We start from the raw sequence: 16,789 nt of genomic DNA on the forward strand, positions 1-16,789 counted from the left end.
TTCGATAAATGTCTTTGATGATGTCATATCCGGCTTTTTGTAAAAGTTAAAGCGGCACTGTCACACCCTCATTTTTCAATCAAATTGATTGACATTTTTGTAAAGCAATCTTCGACGAAGGCTGGACTTCGGTATTGCATTTCAGCTTGGTGGCTGAAAAATTAATTGATGACTTTGGTCATTAAAAATCTGAAAATTGTAATAAAATTTGTTTTTATATAAAACGATCCAAATTTACGTTCATCTTATTCTACATCATTTCCTGATTCCAAAAACATATAAATATGTTATATTTGGATTAAAAACAAGCTATGAAAATTAAAAATATAAAAATTATGATCAAAGTAAAATTTCCGAAATCGATTTAAAAACAATTTCATCCTATTCCTTGTCGGTTCCTGATTCCAAAAACATATAGATATGATATGTTTGGATTAAAAACACGCTCAGAAAGTTAAAACGAAGAGAGGCACAGAAAAGCGTGCTATGCAGCACAGCGAAACCACTAGCGTGCTAAACAGGCTCGTCAGTTTCACTCCGTTTTGCACAATACAAGCCCAAGTGAGGCAAGTACTTCCGATGTCACTCAAAACTTCGGGAGTTGTCGCGAACTTCCCCCATAAGCATACGGGCCCAGAACAGTTACACACAACAGTGGACACACAGAATTGTACATTTTCACAAGAGTCTTCACCGACTACGCATTTCTTCCCAGCACTCATTACAACAGTTAACACATAATAGTTGTACATTTTCACAAGAGTCTTCACCGACTACGCATTTCTTCCCAGCACTCATTACAACAGTTAACACATAATAGTTGCACATTTTCACAAGAGTCTTCACTGACTACGCATTTCTTTCTTTCTTTATTTGGTGTTTAACGTCGTTTTCAACCACGAAGGTATCCCCCGCGGGTTAGGGGGAAGAATTTACCCGATGCTTCCCAGCGTGTCGTAAGAGGCGACTAACGGATTCTGTTTCTCCTTTTACCCTTGTTAAGTGTTTCTTGTATAGAATATAGTCAATGTTTGTAAAGATTTTAGTCAAGCAGTATGTAAGAAATGTTAAGTCCTTTGTACTGGAAACTTGCATTCTCCTAGTAAGGTAATATATTGTACTACGTTGCAAGCCCCTGGAGCAAATTTTTGATTAGTGCTTTTGTGAACAAGAAACAATTAACAAGTGGCTCTATCCCATCTTTCCCCCCCCCCCCCCCCCCCCCCTTCCCCGTCGCGATATAACCTTGAACGGTTGAAAACGACGTTAAACACCAAATAAATAAAGAAAGAAAGAACCACGAAGGTTATATCGCGATGGGGAAAGGGGGGAGATGGGATAGAGCCACTTGTCAATTGTCTCTTGTTCACAAAAGCACTAATCAAAAATTTGCTCTCAATATATTACCTTACTGGGAGAATGCAAGTTTCCAGTACAAAGGACTTAACATTTCTTACATACTGCTTGACTAAAATCTTTACAAAAATTGACAATATTCTATACAAGAAACACTTAACAAGGGTAAAAGGAGAAACAGAATCCGTTAGTCGCCTCTTACGACATGCTGGGGAGCATCGGGTAAATTCTTCCCCCTAACCCGCGGGGGATAGTTGACACATAATAGTTGTACATTTTCACAAGAGTCTTCACTGACTTCGCATTTCTTCCCAGCACTCATTACAACAGTTAACACATAATAGTTGTACATTTTTCACTAGAGTCTTTATTGGCCTATGACATGACAAGTGCTACAGTACACTGATCTATGACATGACACAGACAGACAGACAAACATTTTTTACACACAATATATAACGCATTCACATCGACCAGCAAACCTCAAGCCTGTTAGGCGAGCATTCACCTTTCGCGGCCTTTATTCCAAGTCACAGGGGTATTTGATGGACATTTTTATCTATGCCTATACAATTTTGCCAGGAAAGACCCTTTTGTCAATCGTGGGATCTTTAACGTGCACACCCCAATATAGTGTACACGAAGGGACCTCGGTTTTTCGTCTCATCCGAAAGACTAGCACTTGAACCCACCATCTAGGTTAGCAAAGGGGGGGAGAAAATAGCGGCCTGACCCAGGGTCGAACACGCAACCTCTCGATTCCGAGCGCAAGTGCGTTACCACTCGGCCACCCAGTATGAGTTAGCATGTGTCGCTTTAAGATGGAAGGGCGTCCAAAGCATGCACAGCACTGTGCGCATACATATGGCCTTCCACTTGTGTGAGTGACCTTTCTTTATTTGGTGTTTAACGTCGTTTTCAACCGTTCAAGGTTATATCGCGACGGGTGTGAGTGACCATGTGCTGCCTTAATTTGGTAGTACGATTGAAGGATGCACTGCACTGTGTACATTTTTATGGTCTCTCACCTGTGTGAGTTAGCATGTGCTGCTCCAAAGTGGATTGCAAACAGAAGGATGCACTGCACTGCACACATCCAAATGGTCTTTCAGCTGCATGAGTTCTTATGTGCTGTTTTAACCTTGAGGGCAGACGGAAGGATGCACTGCACTGCACACATACATATGGCCTTTCACCTGTGTGAGTTACCATGTGTCGCTGTAATATGGAACGTTTAGTGAAGCATGCACTGCACTGTGCACATATATATGGCCTTTCACCGGTGTGAGTTCCCATGTGTCGCTGTAATGTGGAACATTGAGTGAAGGATGCATTGCACTGTGCACATATTAATGGCTTTTCACCGGTGTGAATGACCATGTGCTGCTTTAGCGCCGATGGCCGAGTGAATAAAGCATTACACTGTGTACAGGAATTTTTCTTTGGTGTTGTGTGTGTTATTGCTCTTTTATTTTGTCCTGTGCAGTTCTCTGTTTGTGTTGCCATGTGTTTGTCAAACCTTTCCCCCTGCAAACTGTGTGACCGACAAGCTGTGAGGTGATCCAAGAATTCAGCCTGAGTTTGTGTCGTCTGTTCCTTCATGATACTTGCTGTGCTCTCTGTTGTGAAGTCTGCTTGGACCGACACTGCAACACACAAAACAAACACAGTGCAGTACATGTAGTGAGCAACCGGACATTTTTCAGAACCAAGGAACTGACAATTTAAGTCACCAAATGTAATGACGTTTCAAGAAAGAATAAAAACAATCATTGCCCCCCAAAAAAGCACTTTTCACATAATTAACACGGGTGGGAGCCCAAAATGTTGCCAGGACTGAACATTTTGGAAGGCCGGGGTCCAGGGACCACTAAGGCTCCGGAGGGGTGCAGGGGCAGCGCCCTTGCTGGGGGGTCTAGGGGGGCAGCGCCCCCCAACCGAAAATGAATTTTAGCATTTTAGGGAGGGTTTAGGTGGCCTCTCCCGACTTGTAAATCTTAGAACAAACAAGCTTTTTGGAGATGCATGATATATACATCTTGTAAACTTGAAGGTTTTTGTAACTGACCAGCTGAAAATTAATTTTAGCATTTCATGAGGGTGCTATTTGAGCCTCTGCTGGTTTTAAAACTGATAACAGCAAACAAACAACAACAAATGGGGGAGGGAAGGGGGTGGGGGAGGGGGTGGGGGGGGGGGGAGGAGAGAATGCACAAACTAAAAAACCTCTATACTTGAAGATGTTTGGTTGTATCACTCTTGCTAGGAGGTCTACAAAAACAAGTGGTAAACACATTTCAAGAAGGGCCTTTAGAAGCTCCAATAAGCTTAAACAAAATCTTAAAATTGGAGATGCACAAAAGTAAAAAATCTTGTAAACTTGAAGGTTTTTGTAACTAACCAGCTGAAAGTGAATTTTTAGGAATTCAAGAGTTGCTATTTAAGCCTCTCCTGGCTTTAAAACTGAAAACAGTACACACTTTTTTTTTTTTTTTTTTTTTTGGGGGGGGGGGGGGGGGGGATGAATGCACAAAATCAAAAACCTCTATACTTGAAGGTGTTTGGTTGCATCACTCTTGCTAGGGGGTCTACACAAACAAGTGGTAAACAAATTTCAAGAAGGGCTTTAGAAGCGGCTTAAACAAAAACTTAAAATTGGAGATGCACATAATTAAAAGATCTTGTAAACTTGAAGGTATTTTTGATTTCATCACCTACTTTTGTCTTTGTTTAAAACAAATGTTTACTGCATTAAAGGAAAATCGCCATGCAAACAAAACAAACACAGAACATAACAGTAACCTCCCTCGTACTACACATCTCTACTTGTAGCTTATGATTTTATCATTGCAGGTGGTATTTTCTCAAATAATTGTTGAACCATAGCTTGAACCAAATGAGAAACAAGTTTCAAGTCAGTTTGTTTCAATTCAACACCATCAAAAGAGCTAACTGCTCAGGTTATAAAAGAAGAAGGTTTAGACAAAAACAGAAACCACCAGAGTTATATCCCTTGCTAATGCTGTACACAGTCTTCTGATGCTGCTTTTCAATTCATCATTTTAGGAGTTATATTCTAAAATTATTGTTGAATCATAGCTTCAATTAAAAGAGAAATATGTTTAAATTAAGCGTGTTTCACTTGCAAACTTTCTAAAGGACTCAATGTATGAGAATGTAAATACCACTAGTTCACAGATTAGGAATACCATTTTTGTTCTACCACACCACTTAAGGTCTCTGAATCCCTGCAAGTGGGGTATATAAAGTTGTGGGTGAGCAGAACACCCCCCGGGGGCTCGGGTAGCTCAGGTGGTAGAGCACTGGACTTGTGATCGAAAGGTCGCTGGTTCGAATCCGGGCCGGGACGGACACAGGTCAAGTCCTTATGTGCAGACCCAGAGACGGTATCCATCTCCCACCCCCGTGTCACCACAGTGGCACGTGAAAGACCTCGGTCATTCTGCCATAAGTGCAGATGGCTGATACCACCTAAACACGCATACACCTGTGTATCTCATCTAAAGTCGGGTTAAAACACGGGAACATGCCCCTAATGGCTTTGCCGTGAGGGCGTAAAACTTGAATTTTATGCGCACAATAAAGATCCCACGGTCACAGCAAAAGCCTCAGGCCTTCAGCTTGAAAACACGAATACATGCATGCAAAAATATGAAGCCCGGGTGTCCGTTCGGCCAACAGCCAATAAAGTAACCATTTCAGCACTGACCCAAGACGACCCAACCCGGTCCTTAGCCCATTTCAGTTCTCCTCCAGCAGCCGGCAGCCAGCTGTCTACATCTCCACCCCCCCCCCCCCCCCCCCCCCCATTTTGATTTTTGATTTTTGATACAAAGCCGGGTTTTCCCATGTAACATGCCCCTAATGGCTTTGCCGTGGTGGCGTAGAACTTGATGCCACATTTTATGATGGCTTACTAGAGCCAAAACCTAGGGTTAACAGTGTTACTTACTAATTTTAATTTTTGCCTCATTTTCGGTCACAGTAGTCGGATTTTAAGAGTCTGCACTGAGAGGCTTCAACGTGCGGCAAACATCACTCTCACACAATTTCTGAAATATCTTTTAATAGAAGGCCTTATTGAGCAAGTTATCCGACGGGAAGATACATATCACAGTTTTCGGCAATAGCGCTTTTCTTAAACGTTGTTGCATGTAGGGTATCTTAGAAAACAATAATCGACCCTGAAAACTTTCGAATCGAAGCTGTTCGTAGCAGACGGACTTTTAATCGGCTGTGGTCTCACACTTTCACAGATATCTTTCAATAAAATTCCTTATTCGACAAGTTGTCTGGCAGACAGCCGTACCTCATATTTGTTTCCACTACCACACTCATAAATTTGCTTTGTAGTGCAGGACAATCGATCCGAAAATGTTCGAACCGAGAGGAAAAATGGCGGCCGGCCGGACATGTGCTATAGGTCCGACCAAGGGCAGACGGATCTCTTCGGTCGAGACTCACACACTTTCACAAATATCTTTCGATAGAATTCGTTATTCAACAAGTTGTCGGACAGACAGTTGTATGTCACGGTTATCTACACATGCGCTCAGCTCTCATTGTTAATTTGCATCGGATTAAAGAACTATGGACCAGAAAAGTTTCGAATCGAAGGATGTTTCGCTCTGGCCGGCGTAACAGTCGCGCATGCGCATTGAGCCCCCACAGTCAGGAGCCGGCACATGAAAATTAGTAATAAATGCGTGAAAATTACTAATTTTTAGTTTTGGCACAAGTAAGCCGTCAGGAAGCGAGCCAAAACTGAAAATGAGACATTAACACTTGAAAATTAGTTATTAACACGTGAAAATTAGTGATTAACATGGGTTAATTACTCATTTTTAGTTTTGGCGCTAGTAAGCCCTCATAACATTTGCCAGGATGACATGACATAGCTGCTCCCTACATGTCACTCAATTTGGTCAATTTGGTAATGGTGAAAGGTAGTTGACCTTCTGTACACAGAACGGAGTGTAAACAACAGCTGCCAGGGATTAACAAAAAAAAGAGGTAAATAGAGAAATTCAAGTTTTATCCCCTCACGGCAAAGCCATTTGGGGTTCCCGGGTTTTAACCCGACTTTAGATGAAATACACAGGTGTATGCGTGTTTAGGTGGTATCAGCCATCTGCACTTATGGCAGAATGACCGAGGTCTTTTACGTGCCACTGTGGTGACACGGGGGAGGGAGATGGATACCGTCTCTGGGTCTGCACATAAGGTTGACCTGTGTCCATCCCGGCCCGGATTCGAACCAGCGACCTTTCGATCACAAGTCCAGTGCTCTACCACCTGAGCTACCCGTGCCCCTATAAGGTAAAACAAAATAAAAATAAAAATAAAAAAATAAAAGAAATAAAAAATTCTTCCAGGGACGGAAATCCATCAGGGACGGAAGAAATCCTACCCCTGTATAATACATAAAATGTGTTGTTAACGACACACACCTCATTTCTCTTCTTATAGTTTCACCTTTACCGGATGACACTTTAAACTACACATTCTGGATGATAGACTCAAGACTAAAAATGTTTACTGTCGTAAAAACAAGGAAAATTGCCATGCAGTGTCAGCCGATCACAGACGTAAAAGACATGCATCACATTTACCGTATTTGACGGACTACAAGCCGCGACTTTAAAAAAAAAAAAATCGGATTGCGGCTTATAAAAAGATGCAGCTAAAACGTTACCTAAACTTGAATAGCATTCACCTAATGGAAGTCACCGTGGATTTTCATTTCGCTTGATTAGCGATTACCAGTACTTTATTAGCTCTCTACTCAAGACTCGGCGCTTTTCTCTTTCTTTCGCGAATCTTCGTTTGTCAACAAGTCGTAGTGACAAGATAGCGTACAGAGAAACACCGGATGTATCAGGATCTCGCGCGCGCGCGCGATTTAGTTTTTTTGTGTCTCGCGATAGTTGGAGGAACGAGAGCCGCCATGTGGTGTTTTCGTCTGCTTGAAATGTGCGCAAAATTCGTAAATCATCACAAAAAAGCTTATTCCGGGCGGGACTACATGTGTGTGTTGGTTACAAATTGTGTGTGTGTGTGATATTTTTCTTCAAACTTTTTCACTTTTCTTCTTTGTTTCACTTGTTTATTCTCGGAGCCGATTTCGCCAAATACCGTACTTTCGTTTGCCTGGTTGTTTTGATTGATTGACACGATCTGATTATATTTTTTTCGGCGGCGGCTAATATAGTGACGCGGCCTATACGTGGCTCATCCCAATTTTTTGTTAAAAGTCGGGGGTGCGGCTTATAAAACGGTGCGTCTTGTAATCCGTCAAATACGGTACTAAGAATTAAGGATTGCATTTAAAACGGTGAAGGTTAAATACTTCTTGCTTACTTTGTAAAGTGAGGGGCAATGTTAGCATAGTCAGTGTATAATAGGTACACCATGCTACCAGTGAAAAAGAGTACTTTGAACTTCAACTATGCAGAGAGAACATTTTTTCTTTTCTTTATTTGGTGTTCAACGTCGTTTTCAACCACAAAGGTTATATCGCAAAAGTGAAAGGGGGGAGATGGGATAGAGCCACTTTTTTTTTTTTTTTTTTTTTTTAAACCTCAGTTGCATGCAGGTTTGCTACTACAATTATTTTTTTTGCCTTATAATTTTTTTTTTTTATTTTTTTTTTTGTTTGTGTGTGGCTTGGAGCAAACCTTCTTCATAGGTCTTTTCTTTTCTCTGTCAAATGTGTACATTTTTATATCAATAAACCTTATCAGTAAACTAATATGTTTAAATAAATAAATACATAAAAGTAATCATAACATAAATTTATTCCTAATGTTCAGCTCAGTTTCCAATAATACACCCAAATCTAACTTTTTCCCATATCTAAATTTTCCAATGGTCATTTTGGTAATTAAAATACAATAATTCACAAAGTAAATATAATCACTTTTCAAACTTTCCCTATAATAACCCAAAAATACATTTTCTTCATTCAAAATGATGGCAACATGTATTTTCTTATACACAAAATCTTTACATATTTTCCAACCCTTCATCACCTCTTGGCAACTAAAAAAGAAATGTTCAAGGGTGTCTAATTCATTACAAACTTCACACTTATTCGATGTTCGTAATCCCATTTTGTTTAATAAAATATTGGTTGGATATATTCTATGTAATAGTTTCCAGTGCAGCAGACGTAATCTTTCTTCTTTTGTGCTGTTAACGGCCAGTAACCAGTTTCTCTTATCCAAATCTACATTATGTTTTCGTTTCCAAAAATCACAGGCACTCGGAATCTGGACATCAAGATCAACTAAACATTTTCTAATAAACTTTGCTGTTATATTACCACCGTTAACAATGAAATCCTGCAATGTAAAATATTGATATGGTAATGTGTCTGTACGTCTGGATTTAAGTGCTGTGGGGATAGAGCCACTTGTCAATTGTTCACAAAAGCACTAATCAAAAATTTGCTCCAGGGGCTTGCAACATAGTACAATATATTACCTTACTGGGAGAATGCAAGTTTCCAGTACAAAGGACTTAACATTTCTTACATACTGCATATTCTATACAAGAAACACTTAAGGGTAAAAGGAGAAACAGAATCCGTTAGTCGCCTCTTACGACATGCTGGGGAGCATCGGGTAAATTCTTCCCCCTAACCCGCGGGGGGAAGAGAACATTTGAAATTGAAACAGAGTTGAAATTGAAACAGAGTTTTAGTCTCCAAAATTGTGCTCCATATGTTCCTCATTCCCTTTCCTTGCTCTTCCATCCCCTCTCCCTTCTCGAGTTCTTCTCCCTTGCATCAATCACACTTTTCAATCAATCAATGAGGCTTATATCGCGCATATTCCGTGGGTACAGTTCTAGGCGCTCTGCAGTGATGCCGTGTGAGATGAAATTTTATACGGCCAGTAATTGCAGTCATTTCGGCGCATATTTACCTTTCACGGCCTATTATTCCAAGTCACACGGGTATAGGTAGACAATTATTAACTGTGCCTAAGCAATTTTGCCAGGAAAGACCCTTTTGTCAATCGTGGGATCTTTAATGTGCACACCCAATGTAGTGTACACGGGGGGGAGTTCGGACACACTTTTAGCTATCATCCTTGCATATATTTTTAACAATGTGACCCCTCTCCCCACCCCCACACACACTGACTGTGTGGTGAACAGAGGGCATGGGTGGTTTCATGACTCACTATAGGTATTCATACAGTGACAAAAACTTCATCAGTTCAGAAGTGATCTTATTTTAACCTTAGTGGTCAGTTTTCCTGCAAGTGCACTTCCTGTGGGTATTTTTTCTGATTGCAGAAATGAGCCCAGTTGAAATTCCTGGCTAAAAGAGAGAGACAGCACTCAATCTTGTCCTACGTGAGACTACTGTAAACTGCAGAGTTCAGTTTTGAATTAGACCCCTTCTGCATCATCAGCTAGTTCCAAACTTTACTTGTGTGTTTATATGGCTAGCAAACTCAACTGACACCAGTGATCATATCTAGATGAGACTGTTGACAGCATTTGCAAATGATGCACTTTGATGTTTATGAATACACGCAGCTGTAAAATCTAACCATCATCTAAACACTCACCATGTGAATGTTGCTGTGTCATGCACCATGCTAGTGGTGGTTCTTCAGCAACGTCGATCTCTTTCTTGACCTCTGTCTTGACCTCTGGCTTTTGTGAATGTTGCTCTGCCGTGCACTGTGACACTGGTAGTCTTACTAGGGGTGGTTCTTGTGTATCTATTTCTGTCTTGACCTCTATCTTGACCTCTGGCTCTTGTGAATGTTGCTCTGTCATGCACCATGCTAGTGGTGGTTCTTCCGCAACGTCGATCTCTGTCTTGACCTCTGTCTTGACCTCTGGCTTTTGTGAATGTTGCTCTGCCGTGCACTGTGACACTGGTAGTCTTACTAGGGGTGGTTCTTGTGTATCTATTTCTGTCTTGACCTCTATCTTGACCTCTGGCTCTTGTGAATGTTGCTCTGTCGTGCACTGTGACACTGGTAGTCTTACTAGGGGTGGTTCTTGTGTATCTCTTTCTGTTTTGACCTCTGTCTTCACTTCTGTCTTTTTTTCCTCCAGTCTGTCACAGCCTCTCACTGTCCGTCTTACTTGGCTTCTATCCTTTGACTGCTGCTGCAACAATAAAAGGTGATGGTTTCTTCAAACAACTGGATGCTATACCGATAACCTTCAGCATACAGATGGTCAGTGGAAACCAACATGTACAGTTTTAACCTTCACCGTGCTTCATGGGTCGTGGACGATCCGTAGCCTAACAAAATCGTCTTTATCTCTGAAACTATACTGTTCAAAAAAAGAAACGCATAGCTTGTAATATTTGGTTAATTTAGTTATATGGCTACAAGGATATCCACCAAACTGCAGAAAATGTTAATCTGGTCGTCGACCTTTCGTCCATTGCCACAAGTGAGCTCTGCACGTGACGCATGCGTTATCAGTGGCTACAATGTCAAAATTGCTCATTTGGCATGACCACTCGTCATGCTTCAGTGTAATCTCGTCAAACTCGGGGAATATTGAGCTCTCACCATGTCTTCCAAAACCCATAAAAGCGGATTGTTCGCCACAAAGAAATCAGACGACAATTCAGCGACGAAAGACGGCCCGATTGAGCAGAGAAGACCGCCAAAATGCATTGGGTCGTTTACAAGCAGGCCAAAGTCAAAGTGCAATCGCCAGGCACTTCCACGTGTCCCAGAGCACCATCAGTAGACTGGGGGTCAGGTTTCAAGCCACTGGCTCCGTTGCTGACTTGCCACGAGCGGGAAGACCAAGGGCGACAACTGCTGCTCACGACCGCTTAATACGGCTCCGCCACCCCCGGAATCGTTTCCTGTCGGCCTCATCTTCTGTCCAGGCTCTCCCCGGGCCACACCGATTATCGGACCAGACCGAGCGGAACCGCCTGCATGAAGCTGGTTTGAGAGCTCGCAGACCTCACAGAGGAGCTGTCCTCAGCCGCTGCCATTGCCAGAACCGAGTGCAGTGGGGCAACCAGCACCTTCGCTGGACCGTCCGGAATCACTGGAGACACGTGTGGTTCAGCGACGAGTCCTACTTCCTGCTCCAGCGACATGATGGTCGGAGGAGGGTCTACCGGAGAGTAAACGAACGTTACGCGCCCAACTGTGTGGATGAGGCACCCGTTCATGGTGGTGGAGGCGTCATGGTGTGGGGGGCGATCAATACCGCTGGAAGGAGCACCCTGGTGCACGTCCAAGGGCGCATAACTGCCCAGCGATACGTGGAGGAAATTCTGCGCCCACACGCCCTTCCTCTTCTGGCTGACCAGGATGCCATATTCCAGCAGGACAACGCTCGCCCGCACACAGCACGACTCACCACCCAGTTCCTCACCGACCACCATGTCCAGGTGCTTCCCTGGCCATCCATGTCGCCAGACATGAACCCGATAGAACACCTCTGGGATGAATTGGACAGACGTGTGCGCAGGCGAGAAGAAGCGCCGGCAAATCACCGCGATCTATTGCAGGCACTTCAGGAGGAGTGGGACACCATCCCACAGCAAGATATCCGGCATCTGATCCAGTCCATGCCCAGAAGGTGCCGGGCAGTTGTTGCTGCTCAAGGCAGTCACACCCCCTACTGACTTGACAGCCTCGGCACCCAATCGTATTGATTGACTGATTGATTTGAAGATGCAAATGAACTGTGTGTGCATTCAACTGTGTCCATACCAAATTTCAACCAAATAATCTAAATATTGGATTTTCTGTTAATTTTTTCGAAAAATAAAACAAATTTGGCAAGTAGCAACTATGCGTTTCTTTTTTTGAACAGTATATTAGGAGTTTTGATTTAAGACTTCATGTAATCTCCAATCACTATACGACCTTCCAATTGCCCAACTTTTGAAAAATTATCTTTGTAAACAAACAAATAAACGATGATGTAATTTGAACTACGCAGTTCCCCCAAAATTGGCGTTTGCTGCCTGAATGGCAGGGTAAAAATGGTCATACACGTAAAACTCCACTCGTGCTAAAAACATGAGTGAATGTGGGAGTCTAAGCCCATGAACAAAGAAGAAGAAGAAGAACTACACAGTTCGGATGATGTGGGTGGTGGACGGCCACCCATATGGAATTACGTAAGGAATTTTACGCTGTTTATCCTTATTCGGATGGCGTGGGTCGTGTACGACCCATACTTTGTAAAGAGGCGGCAAAACGTTTATTCTATTCGAATAGCGTGGGTCGTGTACGACCCATACTTTTTACGTTGAATCCTTCTTTGGGAAGTACAGTATGTGTCGTAAACGACCCACATCATCCGGACTGTGTAGTCTATCTTGTAGCATGATCTGGTGAAGGCTAACAACAAAATGGTGTGTGCATTTATAATTGTCTGCATTGCTGTCGGTTCGGACCTCCAATCAGACATCATGTAGCAAGGGGATTGCCAACCGCATGCCTGCCGCAACACTGAGCTGCTTGCCACATGTTGCACATCACAAGCTGCAAAGGATTCTGCCTGCATTGTTCTTCACAGACAAGTTTCACCAGGGGCTCAGTTGGTGTTTTAAGAATAGACTTTATTTCCTGGTGGAAATTCTTGTACATTACAACCGCATCATTCCTGAATTTTGCTCTGAAAGCCTGAAGTATAGATCTTCCATGTTAAGTTCTTTCTTGATTTAATACTCAGAACCCAGGCTTGTCAACTGCAGTTGTTGTGCTAGATAGCTGGGTCATTTGATTATTGATTATTGTGCAAAATATGGTGAGGTCACAACATTAGTGTTGCTGTTCACATACAATATTACCTGAAGCCTGATATCAATAGGCCAAGTCAACATAGCAAAGTCTACTTCACCAAGTTCACTGCACAAAGTTTTGGCACTGAAATTTCAGTAAGGACTCAAGTATTAGGACAATTAAATTAAACTGAAAACTTCAGAGTCAAAATACTGTGAATCTGAAACCCCCTCACTGTTGCATGTTTTGATATTTTCACTTTAGTCTCAAAGAGAATAACAAATTGTCACACCAATGCTACATGGTTATAATGATGAAAGATTCCGCTCCTACAGAGTACAAAATACTGTGGATCAAAATGCAAACAGAAAATAAATGATGTCAAGCATCATAAAATGTAATCATTCTCTTACATGTGGTTTTTGAGGCTGTAGTTGTGGCGTAGAACCATATCTCACTGGCAGTGGCATACCCAGAGGTGGCAAACTTCCTGGTATGAGTTTCCTGCAGCCGTCGTTTATGCTGCAAATAAAAGGTAAACAAAATGAACCCAAACACAAAATATACCTCATCCCTCCGTTGAAATTCTGAATGTGCTATGTAGACTGCCGGTGTCCGACATAAGCTCGAACGACAATAGCTCGAACGACAAAATATCGAACGACAAATGCTCGAATGGACAAAAGCTTGACGCGACATATGCTCGAACGACAAATGCTTGAATGGACAAATGCTCGAATGGACACAAGTTCGACGCGACAAAAACTCGACGCGACAAAAGCTCGATGCGACATATGCTCGAACGTCAAATGCTCGAATGGACAAATGCTCGACACGACAAAAGCTCAATGCGATAAAAGCTCCAATGGACATAAGCTCGACCGGACTGTAGAATGATGCTGTCAAAACTACATTGATAACGTCATGTTCGAGCTTTTGTCATTCGAGCTTATGTCGGACACCGGACGTGACAGACAATGATCCCAACAATTTAACAGCAAAGAGGTATGCGTTTCTTCTGTTGATACAGCTGATCATCTGCAAAATCATGCCAGCACAACATCAGGTATAATTCAGTCGTCCATCTGCCCGTGCCGCTTACCTGAACCTTTCCTGATAAACAGTCAATCCCGGGCCAAATCAAAATAATAACATTGACAAATCTAAACCCCGACACGATCTTCCCCCTTCTTTTTTCTCTTCGTTCTTTTTGTCTTCTATTCTCTCTCTCTCTCTCTCTCTCTCTCTCTGTCCCTCTCTCTCTCTCTCTCTGTCCCTCTCTCTCTCTCTCTCTTGCAGACCGATTTTATAATAACACAAAATAAACAGGCATAATAACACCGAGAAGGACACGCACAGACACGTTCGATCTTTTGTCGCGTCGAGCTTATGTCCATTCGAGCTTTTATCGCATCAAGCTTTTGTCGCGTCAAGCATTTGTCCATTTGAGCATTTGTCGTTCGAGCATATGTCGTGTCGAGCTTTTATCGTGTCGAGCATTTGTCCATTCGAGCATTTGTTGTTCGAGCATATGTTGCGTCGAGCTTTTGTCCATTCGAGCATTTGTTGTTCGAGATTTTGTCGTTCGAGCTTATGTCATGTACCCGTAGACTGCAGTGCATCAAACACACAAATAATTAGAAATGTAATTAACCTGCAAGCCGTGTCAGATCTGGAGATTACTTTATTAGCTGCTTCATAATATGCTTCTATTGTACGAACACTGCTTGGGTTGCCTAGGAAATTCCAAGTTAAATTAGCAAAATTTAGAACAAGCAATCATAAGTTGCCAATACATCAGCACATATTTTTTAATGCTCCTAGAAATGAAAGATTGTGTGATATGTGCGATAAAAATGAATTAGGTGATGAGTTTCACTATTTGTTCATTTGTACCGACGAAAGTACATGTATAGTGTCTGAAAGAAGAAAATTAATTAGTCCTTATTACCGATCTCACCCAAATTGTTTAAAATATGAACAGTTAATGAATTGTAAATCTAAGATAAAACTAATGAAGCTAGCAAGATTTGTAGCCCATCATGTTATGATTTTAGTATGTTAGCGTTACATCTAGTTTCTTTATTGGTATATATATGTATGTAAAACATGCTTTTGTTTTGTATTGTGTGGTTTTTTTTACAAAAGATGCATGGCATAATGGTATTGCCAATTTATTTCGGCTGTATATTATCGTTGTCCGCTTAATGTATACATATTATCTGTCTGATATCTTACCTGATTTTGTTAAACCTATTTTTCTTTTCTTTTTGTTTGTATGTATGGAACTGTATATTGCCAATTTATTTGGTTGCATAGTATTGTTGTATTTGTCCACTCAAATTGTATACATATATTAACTGTCTGATTTGTTACCTTTTTTTGTTAAAGTTATATCTTTGTTTCAAAGCCCTCTGGGCCCAAAACAATAAATACTTGACTTGACTTGATAAAAAAAAACTGCTTCTAGTTCTACTGCTCATAATAGTAGTAATATATAATGTCATATTAATAATGAAAATAATAATAATAACAATATTAATAATAATAGAACATTAGTATACAGGGTTTCTCTGCAACTAAAAGCACTTAAATACAATAGCTTGGGAAAGCAATAATATAAATGCATACCCGAGGCTGAATTTTTCATTTTCATTTTCATTTTCATACTTTATGTCCCATCGGCATCGCTGGGAAATTCGGGTCGCTTCCTCCCAGTGGAAAGCTAGCAGCAACGGAGTCGCGCTACCCAGGTGTCTGCGTGTTTAGGTGTATTCAGCCACCTGCACTTATGGCAGAATGACCAAGGTCTTTTACGTGCCATTGTGATGACACGGGGGTGGGACATGGCTTCCGTCTCGGGGTCTGCACATAAAGTTGACCCGTGTCCGTCCCGGCCTGAATTCGAACCTGCGACCTTCCGATCACAATTCCAGTGCTCTACCAACTGTGCTACCGGGGCCCCCTGGTCAACATAATAAATTGTACTGTACACTTTTTGAGGGAGAAAAGCATGTCAGTTTCTCGCAAATGAAGGACATTGGTGGTAAAATGTCAAAGACTTCACCCCAAATGATGATTCCTTTGTGAGTGCACCGAGTGTTTACGTCCTTGAATGAGAAGGGAAGGATTTAGCATTTCATGCAGCAATTTTCTAAGTTTAAATACCATTACTGTTTTTTGAACAACTTGGCCCCACGAATGCAAGTCAATGTTCAGATCTTAGGAAGGAGGGGGGATATTCAGTGTGCAGTTTACATGAGATTCAACTAGGCGAATGCAAAAGCTGGTCTTAGACAAACTGAGCTCGTTACTTCGCTGTATAATACAGTGTTGTATCTGAAGTTTTTCCTGGACCAGCTTTCTCATTCGGTCACATCAAATGTGAACAACTTTCCATTGACTCAAATGACTGTTTAAGATGCCTCCATAACCTTCATCTCACTTTATTCCCTGACAGTGACACACAAAAATACAAGATAATTTGCTTTTCCTGTTACAACTCTTTTAATCAAACATGACTAAACGGAGTGCAACTTTTATCGACTGTAAGGTGTAATGAAGCAGGACGGCAGTCCTCACCCACAGATGCAGGCACTTGGTTACCCCCACCGCCCCTCGTTACCCCACCCACTTACCTGCTGCCAGCTAACAGGACTCACTCACTCACG

At 41.9% G+C, this 16,789-nt stretch overlaps 1 protein-coding gene across 1 annotated transcript in view; it reads right to left on the reverse strand.

Moving 5' to 3' along the window:
• Positions 1 to 657: 657 nt before the first annotated feature.
• Positions 658 to 16,789, reverse strand: part of LOC138950033 (uncharacterized) — a 37,712-nt gene continuing 21,580 nt past the window's right edge. Inside the window, exons 4-7 of the mRNA XM_070321819.1 lie at positions 14,147 to 14,156; positions 13,532 to 13,640; positions 9,960 to 10,512; positions 658 to 3,002 (exon numbers count right to left, since the gene is read on the reverse strand). Coding sequence (XP_070177920.1) covers positions 2,371 to 3,002; positions 9,960 to 10,512; positions 13,532 to 13,640; positions 14,147 to 14,156 — 1,304 coding nt within the window. The 3' untranslated portion in view covers positions 658 to 2,370. The remainder of the gene's footprint in view (positions 3,003 to 9,959; positions 10,513 to 13,531; positions 13,641 to 14,146; positions 14,157 to 16,789) is intronic.

The sequence above is a fragment of the Littorina saxatilis genome, linkage group LG16 (genome assembly GCF_037325665.1).
Source record: "Littorina saxatilis isolate snail1 linkage group LG16, US_GU_Lsax_2.0, whole genome shotgun sequence".
NCBI classification, from domain to species: Eukaryota; Metazoa; Mollusca; class Gastropoda; order Littorinimorpha; family Littorinidae; genus Littorina; species Littorina saxatilis.